Below are 23547 nucleotides of genomic sequence, written 5' to 3' on the forward strand. Positions count from 1 at the left end.
TTACTGGAAGTGAATGCCTGAAGGGAACTTCATCTAACACAATCAGATTTAAAAGACATGACTGCGTAGCTCGTGCTTGAATATTCATAGGGATATGGAGCTGACGCCTCATAAGGCATCCTGCCACCTATACCTGGAGATGTCCAGCTACCAACAGTAGCTTGATAGTTACAGGATGGGAGTGGATTAATCACAGACTGAAGATTAATACCATCAGTCAATGAAAAAAAAAACAAAAAGTTAATTAGAAAAACTATTTATTTCTGCTCTTCTCATACATCTCATTGTTCCTGAAACAGTCTTCCACACATATCTGAAGTGATGTACTGTCACACACTCTGTTCAAAGGCAAAGCACCACTGGTCAAGCTGATCAGCTGTCCAGAGTTCTCAGCTTATGGGATCACGCATTCTGATTTTACATTATTTCTGAAGGTCAGAAAAGCCACCTCCAAAAAATGTTAAGGGATTTGTAAAAAATAATCACTTTATTCAATATTATAGCTATAGAAATGAAGTACATTTTAAGAAATGGAAAAAAAAAAAACCAAAAACGAAAATGTCACTTAACATCATTGGTACATCAGTGAAGGCCAGCAGGAAAAAATACTGATAAGCTTGTCTCTGACACCAAGAAGGCATTCTAGTCCATCCTTTAATATGCTTCCTATGTTTTCAATAGATGTTTCTTTTCTGCTGCTTTTCATCCTTCTCTGTATTTCATATCTGAGGACTGGTACAGCCTTTAAAATTTCATTAACAGAAGCAAATTCAGCACCTGCTGATTTCTTCTCAAAAGGCACTCTAACCCATCAGATAGCCCCTGTAAAACATAAAATTTATAAACACAAAGAGTGAAAAGGAAGCAACATTTCAAAGTGTCCCAAGCAAATTTTATGATGAATCAAAGGACAATCTGAAAATATGAATGTGTGATTCCTCGTTATGATTATTATTTCATATCTTGCCCCCTCAATAAATAAACACCTTACTGGGCCTTGGTTCCATTATCCTTCCCCTTCAAAGGACAAATTTACAAACCAATATGCTAAATGACGCCAGATGAGAAAAGAAAGAAAAGCAAATGTTATGTAAAAGTTAAAGCTAAGAGTTAGAATCAATTTCCTTTGGACTCTCACAATTCCAACAAAAGTCACAAAGCTTTTTATAGAAAGCAGCTCATTTTGATATCCTAAAAAGCTTACTATTACCAAAGGAAAAGATGGAGGGCCCAGAAGCTGTTCATGCCTGGGAAGGGAGCCCTCGCACCCTGCGCCTCTTTCTTTAGGAAACGTCCTGATGGTGGCAGGGGTGTTAGCTATCGCTGTTGAGCAAGTCAAACTTCACAATGTTCAAACAGGAGATCCTTTTACTAAATGCACAAGGCAGGCCCTGAAATTCCCGTTAAAGTTAGGTATTGAAAGTCTGCTTTATAAAGTTCTGAACTCTTTCTTTTGCAATAAATTCTTGCAACCTATTAGGATCAAGAGAGAAATAGAAAAGCTGTGTAAAACTATCCATATATTAAGAAAGGGTTAAGAACATCCTGTCCTCATTGATGCCTTTAGAACTTCTCTGCTTTTGACCCTGCTTCTAACATGAGTAGATAAGCTTGGGCAAACCTCAGTTTTCTCATCTGTAAAATGGAGTTACATCAGAGAATTTTAAGGATTATATAAGAGAATCTACCAATATAGTAACTGCTATTCACAGCAGTAAGCACTTGACAAACATTAGCTATTATTAGTTCAGAGTCTCAAGTTTCTTCCTCTCTAAGGTGGCGCCATGGGGTTGATACCTCACATCATGCCTGACACAGCGCAGACACTCAGGAATGTGATTTTCCTCCTTCTAGTTCCTAGACCCACCTGACTCCCTACAGGTCCTGGGTCTATGTGCAGCCTAACTGATCTCTTTAGAACTTCATTTATCCCCTTCCTTCTGCAGATCCACACTCTGAGCACAGAGATACAGAACTTTAGTCTCACAACCCTGAGACAATCCAGGTTGAATAAAAAATAAAAAGGCTCTTAACCTATATATTAATTTTGAAGACCTCCACATAAATTTGCTAAGGTAATGCCTGGTACTTCACAAAAAGCATACTTTAAGACCTAAGCTTCCCAAGTACTTAATCTGAAAGAGAACTGATACGTGTACATATATAACTGAATCACTTTGTTGTACTCCTGAAATTAACACAACACTGTACACCAACCATACTCCATTATAAAAAAAAAAAATTAAACCTATAATAAAATAAAATCTCTGTCAGATAATTCTTAACAACAATAACAAAAAAAGACCTAAGCTTCACAGGAAATAAAAGGTTCAAGAAGATTCTAAGAAAAGTGTCCACCAGTGTCGGCACCAAGGGAAGCTGCTCAATAGCTAGCTCACGCTATGAAATAAAAGAACCGAGGGGACTTTAGGGACAGCTGTTGGTCATCTGCATGTGTTGATATGCAAACATACACTTTTGGACATTTATCTCTTGATACAGTTATATGCTGTGGTATTCTTCCTTGTAATTAGTGTGTGACCTATGCTTCTGCATCAAATAAAGCCATGTTTTAATGTTTAAAACTATGTCAGTAGGAAAGACATCAGGTATTTTAAAAAGCATAGATCAGAAAAGATAAAGCAGGTTGTACCATTTCACTGCTATTGTTTTCTCAAGGTACCTCTTGTTAAGGATATCAGATTCTTGGCGAAAGTGAGGTGAGTGCCACCCTGGAAGTTATCTTACGGCATAGCCATCTTCTATCTCAGATGCTGGTAACTTACCTGATGTGAAAAAATTCACTGGGGTTTTTTACTGTTCTGTTGTTGCTGTCTCATTTATTACATATCTAACTGCTTATATATGTTGGGACATCAAAGAGAATCTATGCCCAAGAAAACAAATTCCTTCCTTGCTGGTGGTAGTAACCACACCCCTCATGAGGAATCTGCAGGCCCACAGACCTGGTTCATCATCTCTCTGGGGCCTGAAAATATGCCAAAAATGCAATACTGTTGCTTCCCTTTATTTTCTAAAACTGTCCATTGTTTCTCCCCACTCCACACTCAAGGTACCAGGCAGTAGGAGCTGTAGATGAGAAACCATATCAGAGAGTGGACCATAAAGTCCTTCCTCTTAAAAATTGAAACCTTAGATCTGGCTGCTTGATAAGTTATAGAAATCAGCAACTTTTTGTTTAGACTATTGTTCTGTTTTGACTATATCTATCTATACCTGAAACCCAGAGAGTATACTCCTGTTTCTTATTTCCTGTTATTAGATCTTAGTCAACTATCTGGGAAACTGGCCTACAGAATGCAGAAGACAAATGTTTACATAAATAATTACAAAAGTAAGAGGAAAGCAATCCAGAGAATTAAACAATTTTCAAAATTTTTTTCAAAGCCAGAGATAGCTCAGCTCTGTCATCCTATTCTGCCCCGGCAGTGAAAGCACCAGGTCCTAACCACTGGACCGCCAAGGAATTCCCAAACCAACTTACTTTTGTTCCAAAGATAACGTAAACTTCACGAATGAGTCTAAATAATGTGATATATATATGAAAGTCTCCTTTTCTGTCCAAGGCTTAATAGATTTTCCTCCTAGCAATATTCAGAAAGCAGCAGCAATTAATGGCTTGAAAATACTCTCTATTATTATTACTGCTACAATGGGAATTCCTTTGTATGCTACAGATTAAACAAAAAGCACTTTTAGAGAAAAGTCTCCATCAGTGGGCACTGGTGCTACAGCAAAATAACTTTCTCATGAACATACATGGAAATAATAGGAAGATCTATTTGTTTCCATTTTGCTACTAACTTGACCTTAAGCAAGTCACACATTTCTTTGGTTCTCAAAATGTTCATCTATTTTAATGACGGTTAAATTAAATCTCCTATGATTTCAGGTGATCCAGATAATTATTTTACCAGTTTGCAAGTTAAGATATTGATTATACAAAGCACTGAATAACTTACGGCAGTTTCATTCTCATGAATACTCTAGCCATGAAAAAACTCAATAGGACACACACGAATCCAATGAATAGAAGAAGAAACCTATTGAGTTTGGGGATGTTTGGTGCATTGGATCGGTCCAGGATTATAAAACCTAAACCTCCCATTGTAAACAGGAAGCTGGATGCAAGTCCTTCCATAATATACTGTCCATTTACTCTGAAAAAGAAAATAGCAAAACAGTCAATGAAAATTTCTAGAAAAATAAAAAGCTTTTTCCTCAGATTGAAATTCCTATTTCTGCTAAAACGTTTTTGTGCTTATTTTTTATTCTTAAGTGTTTTACCATATTTCTGGCTATTCATTCCAATAAATATTTATTGAGAGCCTATTATGCATCAAGTACTGTTCTAGGTTCTGGAAATATAACAATGAACAAAACAAGAGAAAAATCTTTCGTCTTCAAGGAGCTTATGCTCAAAAAAAACTTTAAAACTCAACTAACACAACTGTCTATGTAAAATCAAAATGCACATTTTAATTATTAGCTTAAAAAGTCAACTACTATAGGTACATGAACCTTTTACTCAGAACTTTAGTTTTGCTTTTAAAAGTTATGCTATTTAAATGTCTATTATCAATTTCAAATTTTGAACTGGTTAGAAATGTCTCTTGAGTTTTATAGTAATTAACAAACCTCTTATTTCAAAGGGAAACTTTTAAAAGCAAGTTTTCTTAATTAAGGCTTCGTGACCTCCACAAAGATTTCCAGTAACCTATAAACTCTTAAGTTTCTGTATATACGGGCATATGATTTTTCTAGTGATGCGTGTGCGTGCGTGCTCAGTTGTGTCCAACTCTTTGCGACCCCATGGACTGTAGCCTGCCAAGCTCCTCTGTCCACGGAATTTTCCAGGCAAGAGTACTGGAGCGCGTTGCCATGTCCTTCTCCAGGGGCTCTTCCTGACCCAGGGACTGAACCCGAGTCTCCTGCATCTCCTGTACTGACAGGCAGATTCTATATAACTGCGCCACCTGGGAAGCCTCTTTCTAGGGATGAAGAGCTTTCAAATTCTCAAGAGTTCATGGACCCCAAAAGGCAAATTTCCCTGTTAAAGAAAGGATTTATACAAAGGCACATGTAAAGAAAGTATATACATGTATGTGTGTAGTATGTGTATATATACATTTATTTGCTAAACTAATTGCTTTAACTGAAAATAACACATGCAGCAGTTTCAAAATTCAAATTCAAACGTCAACCCTGTGACAAGTCTCCCTACCAGCAGGATCTTCAGCCACCCAGATCCCCTCTCCTCGCAGAGAATCACAGCAATCTTTCCAGGAATATTCTCTGCATAGAATACCATTCATGTAACTGTAAATACAAATATGGGGCTTCCCTGGTGGCTCAATGGTAAAGTATCTGCCTGCCAATGCAGGAGATGCCAGTTCCACCCCCGGGTGGGGAAGATCCCCTGGAGGAGGAAGTGGCAACCTGCTCTAGTATTCTTGCCTGGAGAATCCCATGGACAGAGGAGCCTGGCGGGCTACAGTCCATGGGGTCGCAAAGAGTCGGACATCACTGATAGTGAGCACACAGACACACACACAAATACAAATAAAGAGCTATCTTTAGGTAGACAGTTACCAAGTGGATTTTATAAGGAAATACAACAAACACTGTTCAAGGGAAATAAACAACAGGGACTCTCAAGTCTCAAATATTATTTTTCTTATTTAACAGTATAGGGTCTTCCCTAGTAGCTCAGCTGGTAAAGAATCCACCTGCGATGCAGGAGACCCCAGTTCGATTCGTGGGTCGGGAAGATCCGCTGGAGAAGGGACAGGCTCCCCACTCCAGTGTTCTTGGGCTTCCCTGGTGGCTCAGCTGGTGAAGAATCCGCCTGCAATGTGGGAAACCTGGGTTCAATCCCTGGGTGGGGAAGATCCCCTGGAGAAGGGAATGGCAACCCACTCCAGTTTTCTGGCCTGGAGAATTCCATGGACCATACAGTCACAAAGAGTCAGACACGACCGAGTGACTTGCACTTCACTTCACAACAAACACTGCTGAGGAGAAATAAACAACAGGACCTCCCAAGTCTCAAATACTATTTTTCTTATTTAGCAGTATAATCCACTGGTCCAATTTTTCTTTTTTTTGACGGTGCTGGGTCTTTACTGCTGTTTGAGGGCTTTTCTCCCCTAGTTGGAGCGACTGGGGGCTACTCTCTTGCTGCAGAGCCTGGGCTCTAGGCGCAGGGGCTTCACCAGATGCAAGGGCTCTCGAGTGCAGAGACCACGGGTTTAGTTGCTCTGCAGCATGTGGGACCTTCCCTGACCAGGGATCGAACTGCACTGAAAGGCAGATTCTTAACCACTGGACCACCAGCAAAGCCCCACACATTTTTCCTTAAATGGCCAAACAGTATGTATCTTAGGCTTGTCAGCCAAATAATTTGTGTCACACCACAGTAGCTTGAAAGCAGCCATAGATAGTACAGAAGTAAATGGTTGTACCTAACTCCAATAAAGCTTTATTTACAAATAAATACATTCCAGTTTACTGACCCCAGAACAGCCTATAAATAAACGTATTTTAAACTGATATCCTCCTTTAAATAAGTGATTATGTCCACCACTGTGAACTATTTCCTGATAAACGGATAATATACTTTTATTCTTGTTCTTGTCCACTTCCTACAATCTCTAAATTTAGCATTTTAAAACAACTATTGTCAAAATACAAATTGACCCAATAGGTTGTGCCATAATTTTAAATACGCAGGCATGCCCCAGCAATCTTCTTTCCCACCATCAAATCATTCAAAATGGTATCTTTTACCTGTAGGCTAAGAAAGCGACTGGTCTCTGATGGCCGTGTTCATCAGTCACGGAGCCGACACTTGGAGGCTCAACAATAACATCATAAATGATTCCTAAATGAAAGATAACAACATAGATTAGACTGGATTTCTAATTTATTTAGTTTTTATCTATTTCTAAAGTGAAAGTGTTAGTTGCTCAGGTGCATCCGCTTCTTTGTGACCCTATGGACTGTAGCTTGCCAGGGTCCTCTGTCCATGGAATTCTCCAGGTAAGAATACTGGAGTGATTAGCCACTTCCTTCTCCAGGGGATCATCCTGACCCAGAGTCAAACTGGGTCTCCTGCATTACAGGAAGAATCTTTACCGTCTGAGTCAACAGGGAAGCCCATCTGTCTCTAGAGGTTCATTTGTATTTAAATAATATTTCCTTTTGGGGCTTCCCAGGTGGTGCTAGTGGTAAAGAATCTGCCTGCTGAAGCAGGAGACGCAGGTTCAATCCCTGGGTAAGGAAGATCCCCTGGAAAAGGAAATGGCAACCCACTACAGTATTCTTGCCTGGACAATCCCATGGACAGAGGAGCTTGGCGGGCTACAGTCAATGGGAGTCACAAAGAGCTGGATACCACTGAGTGACTGAGCAGAGAAATCTTACAGCCTGAGTGTTAGAGAAGATTGGGAGCCCATTCATAGAAAGATACTGAAGTTAAAGGAAGTCTCTGTCTCTAAAGATGCATTTATATTTAGACAGAACTGTTCTAATGTATTATTACAGTGAAATGAGGCCCAGCTTATCTCCTACACTTCAGATAAACCATTCAGAAATTCAACTCAGTGTTTTTAGAAAGCCTTGTAAATCAGAATTATCTCCAAAAAGAGGTATTTTATGACAGAATTCATTCAGTAACTGTTTCCAAACTCAAGAATGACTCCACAATAAAGGAGATTTAACATTAAAGGCTATTTCTAATTCAAGAAAAATGTTACACATATGCTTGGATATGTTTCTATAATTAAGAGTTAACTAGAGAATTATTCTTGCTTAAAAGTAAAATGAGACATTTTAAAATCACATCATTAGGCAGACTGGCAATATTGGAGACACATGATCATTAATGTTAATATCTTTCATTATGTCTTAATGACCACTTATGTTAATACCCATCAATACTGCTTTCCAAATCTCCCACTGTCAACATCTACTCTTTTATCTTCTCCACTGTTTTCCACCATCCTCATTTTTAGCTTTTTTTTAAGCATAGCAAGACTGTCTCCCTCACCTCTGATAACAAAACCACCATTTAGGAATTCCCTAATGCTACCTCACCATCAAATCCACAAACTGGAACCAGCTTCCATCCTCACCTCCTTCCCTCCAGCTACACCAGAGGAAGAGTCCCTCCTCCTATCACCATGGGATCCCCTTTGCAATCATCAGGACTCCACACCCTTAACATCTCAAAGACTGTTCCTTTGGCTAGCTCCTCTCTTTCCTGCATTATCAACCTCCTGTTCCCTACATCAACCTTTCCTTGACACCAGATCCTCCTAGTTAACATTCTATTTCTATGCTTCCTTTTGGAAAAGGAGCCAGGCTTCTTTCTGGAAAAGAAAAAAAGAATTTGCTAAACTTGCTGTCTCCACTTTCTCACTTACCCTTCATTCTTTAACTCACTCCAATCTGACTTCTGCCACCACTGATATTAACTCTTGCTAAGGTGGGCAATGACCTTGCTGTGGTCAAATTCAAAGGACATTTTCAGCTCTCATCTTAGGAGGCTTCCTAGTAGCACTCCATCCAGTTTATTAAATCCATTTTCTTGGGGGGTGGGAGGGATGGCTTCTTATGGCTTTTGTGACACTCCTGTCCGTGTTTTTCTTGCTCTCTCTCCAGCTGAGCCTCCTCTTCTATAAAATCACTAAACATTCAGAGTTCTCTAGGGCTTGATCCACTATTCTCTTCTTTTTCTACATTCTTTTCCCAACTGAACTAACCCCCTCACATGGCTTTTCTATGCTAATGATCCTCAACGTGCCAACACCTATCAAATGTTAGCACCATTAAAATTAGATGTAAGCAAGGAGATCCAACCAGTCCATCCTAAAGAAAATCAGTCCTGAATATTCATTGGAAGACTGACGCTGAAGCTGAAACTTCAATACTCTGGCCACCTGATGTGAAGAACTGACTCATTTGAAAAGACCCTGACATGGGTATGACTGAAGGCGGGAGGAGAAGGGGACGACAGAGGATGAGATGGTTGGATGCCATCAGCGACTCAAAGGACTTGAGTCTGAGCAAACTCCAGGAATTGGTGATGACAAGGGAAGCCTGGCATACTGCAGTCCATGGGTTGCAAAGACAGACACAACTGAGCGACTGAACTGAACTGAAGCTCCTTAAGGACAGAAATTCTGTCTCTGTTCTTCAATATCTGGCTTATAGGAGGAGTTCCAAAAACATCTATTATTGACTAACTTCAATACAAACCTCTTTTCCCACTTCCTATCTGCATACTTGACATTTTCAACTAATTATAGTTGGTTCTGTCCAACTATTATATATCCCAAAGTGACCTCAGGGTTCACCATTCCCCACCAAAAAAAAACCAGTTTATTTCTTTAGTCTTCTCAGAAAATGACACTTCCGCCTACTCAGTGCTTCATGCCATTCTCCCCCTACATCCAACCAATCATCACCAAGATTCTGCTTCCAAGATATCTTTCATTATATCTTTCTCCATCTCTGCTGCCACCATCCTAAGTCAACTGTAAAACCCACCTAATTGGTCTCTTCGTCCATATTCCTTCAAACTTTTCCCTCTGCCCAGATACCCTTTCCCCCAATCTATCAGATTTTGGCTAACATGTCATTTTCTCAGGGACTCCAATGTAAATGATGTTCCTAACTCTGATTATTTTTCAAAACCTCTTTTTCTTTTCCTTCAAGGCACTTGTGGCAATCTGCAATGGAAAAAATGTTATGGAGAAAAATTGACACGACATTTAATGTGTCTCAACCAATGGCATTATAAGCATCAGGAAGGCAGGGCCCTTATCTGTTATATTCATTGTTCTCTCCAGTACTTAACACCTAGAACTTAATAGGGACTCAGTACATTATTTGCTGACTCTTTCTCAGCAATAAATATCATTTATTTATAAAGGTACACTCAGTATTCAGGTGATTCCTTCCCAGTGGCAAAACCAACTCCCATATGAGACAGCTCATGGCCTTGGCCATTAAAGGGGTCCTCTCACTTCCTCCAGAAGTTAGGGCAAAGAATCTCCCCATTATAAAAATCGACAGGGAAAAAGGGGCCAGAATGAAAACTGTGAGGTTTCCAGTAAAGGCCCTGGCTCCAAGGGAGTTAAGGGTTACAGGGAAGATTTTTAGCAGATGAAGGGTTTTTTTTTTTAAAGCAACATGCATTTTAAATTTTGTTTATTCAGTCCAGCCCCTACTAATGTGCTGAGCAAATGTTAATGCTAATGTTATGCTAGGACAGTATCTTAGCAACATAAAAAGTATTTTAAATTTAACTTATTTTGAACATAAATTAACTGTCATTATCCTAGAATTGGGAGGAAGGTAAACCTAAAAGTTCATGCTAGAACTAATCCTGAATTTCAGAATCCCTCTTCAGTGCCAATTATTCTCACAAAACGGCTTATGAAAATGACGATGTCTCCGACTATTCCCTTAAAAATAGAGTCATCTGCTCTCGCTGTCCCTAATCTGCACAGTTTTAATTTTATCATTTCCAAATTAAGTTCCCCACTTCCCAAAATCCAAAAGTGCAGTAGCACAGTGCTGAGTAAATCATGGAAATGCTGAAGGGGTGGTGGCTATGAAAAGACTGCAGCCGGATTGCCAACTCACCACTATATAAAGCGACGCCCCTTTTGTAAAGAATAGGATAAGATGATAATGCAGAAGTGTTCAAAAGTAATGCTATTCCCCTTATTCTTTAAATTATCCACTTTTGCGCTCTCAAATACGACAGCTTCTGAAGATTTATCTCCAACCTCAAGCATTTATCAAAACCGTGGTTTCGGAAGACTCCATTCATATGTTTTGCTGACTGAGGAGAGAGCGACACGAAGCCTTAGGTTTGAGCTAACAAATCCAAAGACTGTTAAGTGTCTACAAAAGTTCCAGGGACCACAGACAAAGAGAAGGTGTAAGTCCCACACCCTCCTGATCAACAGTGGAAATAGAATGGGCCAGAACAGATTATCCCAGGGCCTTTGTTAAGTAACTCATGGCATACAATAAAACAGCAACAATCTGGGCTTGAAAAATACACTATTCAAATCGGATCGTTTGGCTAAGAGGCCAGGAAAGTCAAGGCAATGGGATAGGGAACACAAGACCTCTCAAGATAGAAGACCGGGCGTGAGGGTAAAGAAACCTTTGGGCGGTGAACACTTAGGACCCCAGAATTTGCCTCCACCCTCCGAAATGGTTGAGAGCAGAGCGATGCTTTCCCTGGCTGAAAGTCAGGGAACTGACGCGCCCCCGGGGCGGGCCGGCTCTCCGCGCCTCTCGGGCCCCAGGCAGGCCGAGTTACCTCCGGTGATGAGGAAGTAAGACACCACCACCAGAGCGTACACCGTCATGGCCGACGGCATGTGCACCCAGGGCGGCTTCTTCAGCTTCAGGTTCGGGCATTCGAGCACTAAGAACGGGACTCGGTACAAACTCTCCATGTCGGCGGCGGCAGGGGAAGCTGTCGGCCTCCAGCCCCACGCGCCACCCGGAAACAGGCCCGCCCTCCCTCTCCGCGGCGCGTGCGCAGGGAAGCGACCGGCAGGTCCGTAACGCTCAGAGGCAGTGTTTACACCCCCAGAGGAAAAGAAGGAACTATAAAAAAGGATAAGTGACGTGACACAAAAGTCTGTATTATAGAATATTGTGAAGCAGAAATTTGAATAAGAAGTTCAGTTATTGCCAGTGAATAAACAGGTGATTTGTGTACCTTCAAGGACCTGCAGGTCTTCAGACGTGGCCAAGCCGGAGAAGCAGAGGGAACGGAATCTATCTGAGCCCCTCCCACTCCCAGACGCCGCGGATTTTGGAAGCTGGTTGGACGCGGAGCGCTCTAGGTTCCCAGAGCCCGAGGATGAATGGGGAAGTTTGGGAAATACTGTCTTTTTTTATTAGCGGGTTTTTCAGAGTTTGAGAAAGTCCTAGGTTGTTGAGCTTTTACTTCCTGATGTAGCAGTGGTGATAATAATAATAGCAACTGTTAATAATAATTGGTAAGTTAATATTTTATAAGATTTGAAAATACATATCTAATTTAGATCTATCACAAATGTCAAGAAGTCATCGCCAAAAGATGCCTAAAGCAGAGACCTTGAAGTAACCAAAATACTATTTTAAATAACCCGTGTGCTCTGCTCTTTTCGTAAATGTTAAAATCTTTCAGGCCGAAAATCTTTAAATCCTCCTGGTTTCTCTCTTTATGAAACCTCCGTGTCCAAAGTATCAACAAATCTTTTCAGTTGTACTACTACAATATATATATATATTCATCCACTTCTCTCCATTCCATATTTACCACCCTAGTGGAAGGCACCATCGTATATAGCCTGGGCTAGATATTTACAATCCAAGCGGATGAAAATAATTGGTGGAGAATTTGTCTTAGGGATGGACTAGATGGCCTAAAAAGGTTTTTTTGTTTTCTGTTTAGTTTTTCTTTTTTATATACTCTCTTCAGTTCAGTTCAGTTCAGTCGCTCAGTCCTGTCCGACTCTGAGACCCCATGAATCGCAGCACGCCAGGCCTCCCTGTCCATCACAAACTCCCGGAGTTTACTCATACTCATGCCCATCGAGTTGGTGATGCCATCCAACCATCTCATCCTCTGTCATCCCTTTCTCCTCCTGCCCCCAATCCCTCCCAGCATCAGGGTCTTTACCAATGAGTCAACTCTTCACATGAGGTGGCCAAGGTATTGGAGTTTCAGCTTCAGCATCAGTCCTTCCAATGAACACCCAGGACTGATCTCCTTCAGGATGGACTGGTTGGATCTCCTTGCAGTCCAAGGGACTCTCAAGAGTCCTCCAAAACCACAGTTCAAAAGCGTCAATTTTTCGGCGCTCAGCTTTCTTCATAGTCCAACTCTCACATCCATACCTGACCCCTGGAAAAACATAGCCTTGACCAGACGGACCTTTGTTGGCAAAGTAATGTCTCTGCTTTTTATATGCTATCTAGGTTGGTCGTAACTTTCCTTCCAAGGAATAAGCGTCTTTTAATTTCATGGCTGCAGTCACCATCTGCAGTGATTTTGGAGCCCAAAAAAATAAAGTCTGACACTGTTTCCACTGTCTCCCCATCTATTTCCCCTGAGGTGATGGGACCAGATGCCATGATCTTAGTTTTCTGAATGTTAAGCTTTAAGCCAACTTTTTCACTCTCCTCTTTCACTTTCATCAAGAGGCTCTTTAGTTCTTCTTCACTTTCTGCCATAAGGGTGGTGTCATCTGCATATCTGAGGTTATTGATATTTCTCCCGGCAATCTTGATTCCAGCTTGTGCTTCTTCCAGCCCAGCGTTTCTCATGATGTACTCTGCATGTAAGTTAAATAAGCAGGGTGACAATATACAGCCTTGATGGACTCCTTTTCCTATTTGGAACCAGTCTGTTGTTCCATGTCCAGTTCTAACTGTTGCTTCCTGACCTGCATACAGGTTTCTCAAGAGGCAGGTCAGGTGGTCTGGTATGCCCATCTCCTTCAGAATTTTCCACAGTTTATTGTGATCCACACAGATGAAGGCTTTGGCATAGTCAATAAAGCAGAAATAGATGTTTTTCTGGAACTCTCTTGCTTTTTCAAGGATCCAGCAGATATTGGCAATTTGATCTCTGGTTCCTCTGCCTTTTCTAAAACCAGCTTGAACATCTGGAAGTTCTCGGTTCACGTATTGCTGAAGCCTGGCTTGGAGAATTTTGAGCACTACTTTACTAGTGTGTGAGATGAGTGCAATTGTGCAGTAGTTTGAGCATTCTTTGGGATTGCCTTTCTTAGGGATTGGAATGAAAACAGACCTTTTCCAGTCCTGTGGTCACTGCTGAGTTTTCCAAATTTGCTGGCATATTGCGTGCAGCACTTTCACAGCATCATCTTTCAGGATTTGAAATAGCTCAACTGGAATTCCATCACATCCACTAGCTTTGTTCATAGTGCTTCCTAAGGCCCACTTGACTTCACATTCCAGGATGTCTGGCTCTAGGTGAGTGATCACAGCATTGTGGTTGTCTGGATCGTGAAGATCTTTTTTGTACAGTTCTTCTGTGTATTCCTGCCACCTCTTCTTTATATCTTCTGCTTCTGTTAGGTCCATACCATTTCTGTCCCTTACTGAGCCCATTTTTGCATGAAGTGTTCCCTTGGTATCTCTAATTTTCTTGAAGTGATCTCTAGTCTTTCCCATTCTGTTGTTTTCCTCTATTTCTTTGCATTGATCGCTGAGGAAGGCTTTCTTATCTCTCCTGGCTATTCTTTGGAACTCTGCATTTACTCTCTTAAGATTCTGCAAATGTCTGTTTCCTTTTGGGATAAGAGTGACTGATTATAAATCCAGCACAGACTGACACCTTTATAATTGAGCCATGTTTTTATGTTTTTGTCTGTTGCTGAGCTCATGATTTTTTACAGGATGGCATGCGTTGGTTCTGCACTTTTAGTGACTCAATTAAAGAGAAATTGTTTAAATACCATAATAATAAAAATACTTATAAAATGTAGTAACATCTCACTCTAAATATAGATGAGGCTTGCTGCCCTTACTGTTTACCAGTGAGAGTCTCCCCAGAGCCTTACTCAGTGTGTATTAGGAAGGTATGTTAATTGTAGATTATGAGAGAGCCACTAATAACACCAATAATAAAAGCTGTTTACACCAGAGCCAGCATTTATACATGGGAAGTTTTTCTAGGGACTATACAGCAGAATATTTCTGAAATTCCCATAGTTTTATAAATAAGGAAAACTTTGGAACAATTAAAAATATGTTGCCTTGAAAAAAATAAGAAAAAACATATAAATTAAAAATTTTAAGCTTCCTTCATATCTTCTGAAGGGAAGCTAATGTTAATTAACTTACCCTTTGGCAGATATTATGTTGTCATTTACATTAGTTCTTACTTACTCTTCATGACAATTCTATTAGGTAATTACTAATGTCACCACTTTACATATGACAAGACTGAAGCTTTGGAAGTAAAACAAACTCAAAATGTATATTGTGTGATTGGATGAGAACTAAAGGCCATTGCCCTAACATAAACCAGATTTAAGACATTTGAAATGAGACAAGTTTATATACTTATCCTTCCTCTTATATAGCTTGGGGCCAAATAAGTCCATGTACACTGTGGATAAGGCACAAAAGTTTTTAAAAGTACCAACTTTCTAATAAAAAATGAAACTAAAGTCAGAACATATCACATTCACCTACATATCAAATTATTACTGTCATGTCTTTATTCTAAAAGTTTGTTCCAAGAATCAATTCATTATTATTTTTAACATCTTAAACTTTCAAATATTTTTCAACTTGAGTTTGTAATGTTCTACAAGCCAGGTAAAAAAAAGAAATCTTTCATGAGTCAAATATGCACATCTATTACTATCTATGTCCTAACCAATAATCTTCATATAGAAAATGTTTTTTTTTTAATACAACATAAACTTTGAGACTGAAAACCAAACAAATAATGAATATAAGCATGGGCATTAGGGCATGCCATTAAGTAAACAGAATCTAATTCACTGGGTGATTATTGTATGTAGATGAAGTAGGACAAATGTTGAAAGAAACAAATACTTGAAACATCATGTATTACTCTGAACTGCCAGCCGGGCAGGGGCAATGTCCCTCTGCCTGCCCAGCCACCAGCTGTTTTTCAATAAAATCAGAGTTGATGGATTAAAAAAAAACACATTTTGTATAGCAGAGCCTATCATTTTAAGCTACATATAAAAGCAAAAATGACTTAATTCTTGCTGTGCATGATCAAATCCATACTCAAAAGGAGGAAACGAGCATAAAACGTATCTACTAAGATGTTCGTACTTAGTGTAAAAAATTTTAATAAAAAGCCTTGAAATCAGGAATGGCTCAGCCAGTCAAAAGACAAGGTATACCCTTACAAATAAGTTTTTTGTTTTGGGGGAGCTTTTTTGGCTGCTCAGCATGCAGAAGAAGCTTAGTATTCCAGCCAGGGATCTAACCCACACCCCAGCAGTGGAAGCACAGAGTCTTAACACCTGGACCACCAGAGGAAGAGTCCACAAATAAGTTTTTAACTAAATTCTAAACAAACTAGAGCTATCAAGGCTATTAATACTACTAACTTCAGTTTATTTAAATATAGACTAGATAGGAAATTAGTAACTTTTTAAAAATCAGAGAATAATATACAGTTTTATCCTAGGTTTATTTCTAAAGATATTTTACAATTTAGATGACAGTCTCTTGAACTATGCTCTTCCCTTCTGGATTTTGTATAAGCATGAGAATGTTTGTTTCCCCAGCTCAGTGCTTATTGAGTGATAACTCTATGCCAGGCACTGTGTGAATCACTATTATGTATCATGATCTATATAAACTCTTTCCAACGCAACACGCAATTGTAGATTTTGTCACTATTGCTGTCATTCTTTTCAACTTTGAAAATTAGTAAGTAAAACATAGGTACATGCCTATTGTAACAACAGAAACACATATGGAAATATTTTGCTTCATCGTGCTCCTGCTAAGTTGCTTCAGTTGTGTCTGACTCTTTGCGACCCCATGGACTACAGCCAGACTCCTCCGTCCATAGGATATTTTCTGCAAGAATATTGGCGTGGGTTGCCATTTCCTTCTCCAGGGGATCTTCCTGACCTGTGTCTCCGGCATTGCATTTACCGCTGAGCCACCGGGGAAGCCCCTTCTCTTCATCAGTGCTCTCATTTTAGTTCTCCTTCCAGAGGCAGTGAGGATCCTGGGATTAGTTTTGGAATGCACAGTTGAAATAAACATATTCAGGGTCAAAGAGTCCCCATCCTTGCTCCTTTCTTTTCTTTTTTTTTTTTTTTTTTGCCACCCTAAGCTGCTGGTGGGCTTCCCCAGTGGCTCAGCAGTAAAGAATCCATCTGCAATGCAGGAGACACAGGAGACCTGGGTTCAATCTCTGCATCAGGCAGATACTCTGGAGAAGGAAATAGCAACCCACTCCAGTATTCTTGCCCGGAAAATCCCACAAACAGAGGAGCTTGGCAGGCTACAGTCCATGGGGTTGCAAAGAGTTGGACACAGCTGAGCATGCGTGCACGCAGTACTTTGTAACATGTGAGATATTCCTTCCAAGGTCTTTGCAAACTATACATATAGTTACTGCATCTGACTTCTCCTTCCACCAAGTTGCACAATGCTTAGGGAACCACTTAGGATTTTGGAAGCAGCATATACCTCATTTAGTCATGCTATTCCAATCTATTTAGTGAGTAGTCCAGTAGCTGCTTGTTTCGAGTAAGACCGAGAACAAGCAAAGACTATGCAACAGGTCCAGCCTGCCAGTTTACTAAACTGCTCTGTCACTTGAGCCTTATGACTCAGCAGATCCAATATCATTTATGATATTGGATTTATGATGTCTGTGGCAGGTAGGGATGTTCTATGAATTTTTTGACAAGCCCCTTGAGGTGAATCACAACATGAAGCCATAGAGTTTTAGAGCAAATCTATGTCATCCTTAGCAGGTAAATAATTTCCTTTGACAAATAGCTTCTGGCTCACCACTGGGTCATAGTGGAGGCTAAACTATTAATCAAGGGCAACAAGTCCCCATGAAACCTGAACCAGCCATCTCCAATTTGGCATTGTCTGACCTTAGTTCCATTCAGTCACTCAGTCGTGGCTGACTCTTTGTGACCCCATGGACTGCAGCATGCCAGGCTTCCCTACCCATTACCAACTCCCGGAGCTTGCTCAAACTCATGTCCAGCGAGTTTGTGATGCCATCCAGCCATCTCATCCTCTGTCATCCCCTTCTCTTCCTGCCTTCAATCTTTCCCAGCATCAGGGTCTATTCTAAAGAGTCAGTTCTTCTCATCAAGTGGCCAAAGTGTTGGAGCTTCAGTTTCAGCATCAGTCCTTCCAATGAATATTCAGGACTGATTTCCTTTAGGATTGACTAGTTTGATCTCCTTGCAGTCCAAGGGACTCTCAAGAGTCTTCTCCAACACCACAGTTCAAAAGCATCAGTTCCTTGATGCTCAGCTTTCTTTATGGTCCAACTCTCACATCCATATATGACTACTGGAAAAGCCTTAGCTTTGAGTATATGGACCTTTGTCAGCCAAGTAATGTCTCTGCTTTTTAATATTCTGTCTAGGTTAGTCATAACTTTTCTTCCAAGGAGCAAGCATCTTTTAATTTCATGGCTGCAGTCACCATCTGCAGTGATTTTGGAGCCCCCAAAAATAAAGTCTGACACTGTTTCCACTGTTTCCCCATCTATTTGCCATGAAGTGACGGGACTGGATGCCATGATCTTAGTTTTCTGAATGTTGACTTTAAGTCAACTTTTTCACTCTCCTATTTCAGTTTCACCAAGAGGCTCTTTAGTTCTTCACTTTCTGCCATAAGGGTGGTGTCACCTGCATATCTGAGGTTCTTGATATTTCTCTCGGCAATCTTGATTCCAGCTTGCACTTCATCCAGTCCAGCATTTCGCATCATGTACTCTGCATATAAGTTAAATAAACAGGGTGACAATATACAGCCTTGACGGACTCCTTTTCCTATTTGGAACCAGTCTGTTGTTCCATGTCCAGTTCTAACTGTTGCTTCTTGACCTGCATACAGATTTCTCAGGAGGCAGGTCAGGTGGTCTGGTATTCCCATCTCTTGAAGAATTTTCCACAGTTTGTTGTGATCCACACAGTCAAAGGCTTTAGCATAGTCAATAAAGCAGAAGTAGTTGTTTTTCTGGAACTCTCTTGCCTTTTCAATGATCCAACAGATATTGGGAATTTGTTCTCTTTTTCCTCTGCTTTTCTAAATCCAGCTTGAACATATGGAAGTTCACGGTTCACGTACTGTTGAAGCCTGGCTTGGGGAATTTTGACTCGTTGGTAGTGGCTAATCATTTGGTAAGTGGATGTCTAAAGGGAACTAAAATGAATACAACTGGAAAGGTGTTGAGGAGGTCTGGAAGAGAGACATATGGATAAACCTCTCTGTATTGGCATGAAGTATGAAAATATTTGTACCCCATGTGAATTTCCACCAAATAGCCATCTGTGTAGAGAAAGAATTTTAGGTGGATGCGATGACCCTTCCTGTGGACATTAGTCATCTTCTTTCCCCAGTCACTCCTGTCCTTGTCCAGCAGGTCCACAAAGGGCCCTGGCGGCACAGGTGGAAGTTATGCATGGACTTTCACTCATCAAGGCTGATCCGGCTAGAGCCACTGCTGAGCGCCTCAACTGCCAACAGCAGAAATCAGCAATGAGCCCACAGGCTGGCAGGGTTCTCCAGGAGGATGAGCCACCCACTTGGCAGCAGGTTAATTACACAGGAACACTTCCAGTAGCACTTAGTTCTTACTGAAATAGATGTTTACACTGCATACAACTTTTCTTTCCTTGCCCACAGTGCTGCTACCAAAATCACTGTTGTGTGGACTTGAGGAATGCCTTAATCAGTATCCTGGTGGCCCACACTGCACTGCTTCTAGCAAAGAAAGCTGTTTGACAGCATATGGATTGTGGTGACTGGCTCTTGTTATGGAATTCACGGTCTAATCAAGTGTACCATCGCCTTGAAGCAGCTCTGTGAACGGTGGAATGGCCTTTTGAAAACTCAGTTATGCTTCCAGATTAATGTCAACACCTTCTAGGGCTAGGACAGTGTCTTCTGAGAGGCAGCATGTGCTGTAGATCAGTGGTCAGTGTCTGATGCCTCTTCTCATAGAGCCAGGATTTACCAGTCCAGGAGTCAAGTGTTGAAGGTGGGAACGACTCCACTCACTGTTACTTCTAGTCAAGTACTAGTAAAGTTTTTGCTTCCTATTCCCTACAACTTTAGGCTTTGCTGGTCTAGAAGGTTTAGTCCCAAGGGAGGAGTATTTCCACCAAGGAACACTTCAGTGGTTCCATTAAACGGGGTCAATGTGTTTTTTAGCACTGAATTGTCACCTTGGATCTCTCACAGTGCTGGCACATACTGTGTGTGTGTGTGTGTGTGTGTGTGTGTGTGTGTGTGTGTGTGTGTTAGTCATTCAGTCGTATCCAACTCTGCAACCCACAGACTGTAGCCAGCCAGGCTGCTCTGTCCTTGGAATTCTCTAGGCAAGAATACTGGAATATGTTGCATTCCCTTCTGCAGGGGATCTTTCCAACCCAAGGATTGAACCTGGTTCTCCCACATCGCAGGCAGATTACCATCTGAGCCACCAGGGAAGCCCATAGTAGGACTCATTAAATATTAGTTGAATGAATCAACAAACAAGCAAACCCTTGGCTCTTCTATCTCTTTTGATCCTTCAGTGCATCATCTTAACAATTATGCTTAATTAATGTTTCTTTAGTTTGTCCTCTCCTCTCCATCTTCCCCAGCATTTAATAGTCCAGACCTACATTGTCTCCTGCTCCATTTCTCTCAACTTTGCAGGCAGGATGCTCTTTCTAAGAAACTGAACACATCTCAAAAGTGCCCATTAAGACTCCAGCCTCACTGCTAACTAGAGAAGTAAATTGGGTCAGAAGCAAAATTTGGTTTGTTTTTATTCTTTACTATCTCCTTTCTTTTCTATCTCATACCTTCTTTCCATAGTTTAATACCTGTTTTGTGGACATTGTGAGTATACTCTGAAAGCATCTGCCTACTCCTTAGGAGAGGTGGGAACCAATGAGGGCAAGCAATAGTGCTGGTCATAATAATGTTCACCATTATTCATTCTTCAGGTGTCTATGGAGCATGTAGCAGAGACAGCACTGTTCAGTGCAATGAGGGGTGCCTGATTCCTGCCCGCAAGAAACTGGCATTATAATAAAAGGAGAAACACATACCCAGTTAATGGCAGTGCTGTCTGAGAAAGTCATGCTCATTGGAGGTTTGCTTTGAGAATCCTGGAGGGAGTCATTATCTCAGGTAGGAAAAGGCAGGCTTACCAAGGAGTTCATATTTGAGCTGAACATAGAAGGAGGAGCTGGATTCCTTAAGGGTCAGAAAAAAGCTTTTCGGGAACAAGGACTAGCCTGAGACAAGGAAGAGAGATGGAAGAGTACAAAGGAGGATGAGTGGTTGTGTATGACAGAAAGTGAAAGAAGAATGGTTGGGGATACTACTCACAAGGGAAGGATGGGGCTGGATTGTAGAGGGGTTCTCAGGACGCATTTAGATTTTATTATGTAGGCAGTTAGAAAACCACTGAAGCTGTGGCTGATTCATGTTGATGTCTGATAGAAACCAGCACAATACTCTAAAGCAATCATCCTTTACGTAAAAATGAATTAATTAAATTAATTTAAAAAGGGAAAAAAATTGAAGGATTGTTTTTTTTTTTTTATTATTTTAATCTGCTTCACCAGGTCTTAGTCGGAGCACGTGGGATCTAGTTCCCTGACCAGGGATCGAACCCAGGCCCCCTGCATTAGGAGCTCAGAGTCTTAGCCACTGGACCACCAGGGAAGTCCAAGGATTGGTTTTTTAATTGAAATAGTCAGTTGTGTGTTTGAAAGATAGATGAAACAGCAGAAAGATGTGAGGCACAGAGACCTTTCAGGACCTTCATGGGGACTCTAGGTGGGAGATGATGAGTGTGTGATAGACTGGGGAGTGGAAAAAGCAGGGAGCTTGGTGGTGATGGACAGATTAAAAGCATCTTTCACAGGTAAAATCTGTTGAATTTGATCAACAAATAGATAACGAGGCTTGGTAAAAATGAACCGTGTAATAATGGCCCAGGCAACTCTGTAGCTTTGTCCAAGGGCCGGACCAAACAGGAAGGTTTTCCTGGAGCAGGAGGAGGAGGCTGGGGAAATGGCAGGTGTCAGGCAGTGCTTACATGGATACAAGAGCCACGTTGAAGCGCTTCCCCCAGGGACTTTGATTATAGGTGCACTCCCCAGCCCACACAGCGGCCCCTCAGAGAGAGATGCAGGGAGCAGGAGGCTGAGGTCCTGCCATCTGCTGGTGAGCACTGCTGTTCTAGAAGGACCCTGCAGGGCTGGACCTTAGTAGGGTTGGGAAAGAGGCTAGGTTTAGAGATCCAGGAGTCAGCAGCGACTGGGTAATGGTGGGAGCCATAGCAGTGGATGAACTATGAAATATGAAAGGGAGCAGGCAGGGCTTTTGTTTGGAGGGATCTCAAATATCCTTGCTGATATAAGCTATGAGCTCTCTTCCCAAAAAAGTGCCCCGACTCATCCACTGAATGTGGATAATTATAGGAGGTTCACAGAGTAAAGTTAAAAGAGTGAGAGGGAAGAGAGCCAAAGACGATGCCTAGGGAATCATCCACATGATTAGGAGGTTACTACAAAGTAGATACAGCAAGATCAAAGGGCCCAGGGAGAGAAGGCGCAGAGAAAGCTCAGGAGGGCCAGTCTCCAGCAAATCACACAGAGTGAAACCGAACAGAAGCCACTGGGTTTGACCATTGGGCGTTGGTAACTTTTGACCAGTGAGTATTTTGTTGAGTGCACACTATTATCTGACTCCATGACTAGGCACAGTCCTAGAATATGGTATCATGATCAAGGTTTGGTGAATTAATTCATTAATTTCAGTACTATGGTGGCAGGAGAAGCCAGACTGCAGAGGAAAGAAGTGAGTGGGAATTAAAAAAAAAATAATAGTAGTGAATCAATATAGGGTCTGTGCCTCCCAATACAGCTGGGTATGAAAGGAAGAGGAGGTGGTAGCAGAGAAGGGTTTTCGAAGATGGTGGGAACTTGGGTACATTTGTGTAAGATGGGGGAAAGAAAATTGTGGACAGGCAGGGACTGAAGGAGAAGGGGTTAAGTAACAGAACAATATCAGGGCCGTGGTGAGAGCATGTGGAGGGAGCCCACCAGGGGTGAAGCTTACCTTGGGAAAGATTTGAACCGTCTAAAGAAAGAGAGCAGCAAGAAGGTTAGTGGCATAAGGAAGTCAGTCAACACTTAAGCGTCCTGTTAAGCTGTCATATTTAAACAATCCAATAGGCATTATTGATTCCATTTTTCCAGGTGAGGAAACTAAGGTTTATAGAGATTGAAAACATACTAAACTTGACATAGTTCAAAAGTGGCCCTGGTTAACTGATTACAAAGCCCACTCTGTTACGTACATTAAAGTTTAAAGGTTCCAAAGAGGGCAAGGGAGCACCAGAAGCTCACAGCTAGTGGTTTCCATACTTTCAGATATTATTAGACAACCTGGAGTGAGTGCTGGGTTGAGGAGAGAGGTAAAGACCTTGAGACAGCCAGTGTGAAGAGTGGATTACTGTGTAACATAGGATCAGATTTTTAAGAATTAATTAATTAATATATGGAATTAATTAGATATATATGGGCTTCCCTGGTGGTTCAGACAGTAAAGAATCTGCCTGCAATGCGGGAGACCCAAGTTCCATCCCTGATTTAGGAAGATCCCCTGGAGAACGGAATGGCTACCCACTCCGGTATTCTTGCCTGGAGAATTCCATGGACAGAGGAGCCTGATGGGCTACAGTCCAGGGGGTCGAAAAGAGTCAGACTTGAC

At 41.2% G+C, this 23547-nt stretch overlaps 1 protein-coding gene across 1 annotated transcript; it reads right to left on the reverse strand.

Annotated features, from left to right (window-relative positions):
* Positions 1-240: 240 nt before the first annotated feature.
* On the reverse strand, positions 241-11570 carry OSTC (oligosaccharyltransferase complex non-catalytic subunit). The gene is made up of 4 exons (XM_061164229.1): positions 11366-11570; positions 6811-6904; positions 3984-4181; positions 241-822 (listed from the first exon to the last, which is right to left on the reverse strand). The coding sequence occupies exons 1-4, from the start codon at positions 11502-11504 to the stop codon at positions 804-806; spliced, it is 450 nt and encodes a 149-aa protein (XP_061020212.1). The 5' UTR covers positions 11505-11570; the 3' UTR covers positions 241-803.
* Positions 11571-23547: the final 11977 nt, after the last annotated feature.

This window comes from Dama dama, chromosome 17 (genome assembly GCF_033118175.1).
Source record: "Dama dama isolate Ldn47 chromosome 17, ASM3311817v1, whole genome shotgun sequence".
In the NCBI taxonomy this organism is placed as follows: Eukaryota; Metazoa; Chordata; class Mammalia; order Artiodactyla; family Cervidae; genus Dama; species Dama dama.

Coding starts and splice junctions, on each gene's coding strand:
- OSTC (XM_061164229.1), bottom strand. CDS start 11,504: ATGGAGAGTTTGTACCGAGTCCCGTTCTTAGTGCTCGAATGCCCGAAC. Junction 6,905..11,365: donor TTACTTCCTCATCACCGGAG/GTAACTCGGCCT, acceptor TCTTTCATTTAG/GAATCATTTATGATGTTATT. Junction 4,182..6,810: donor GTCGCTTTCTTAGCCTACAG/GTAAAAGATACC, acceptor TTTCTTTTTCAG/AGTAAATGGACAGTATATTA.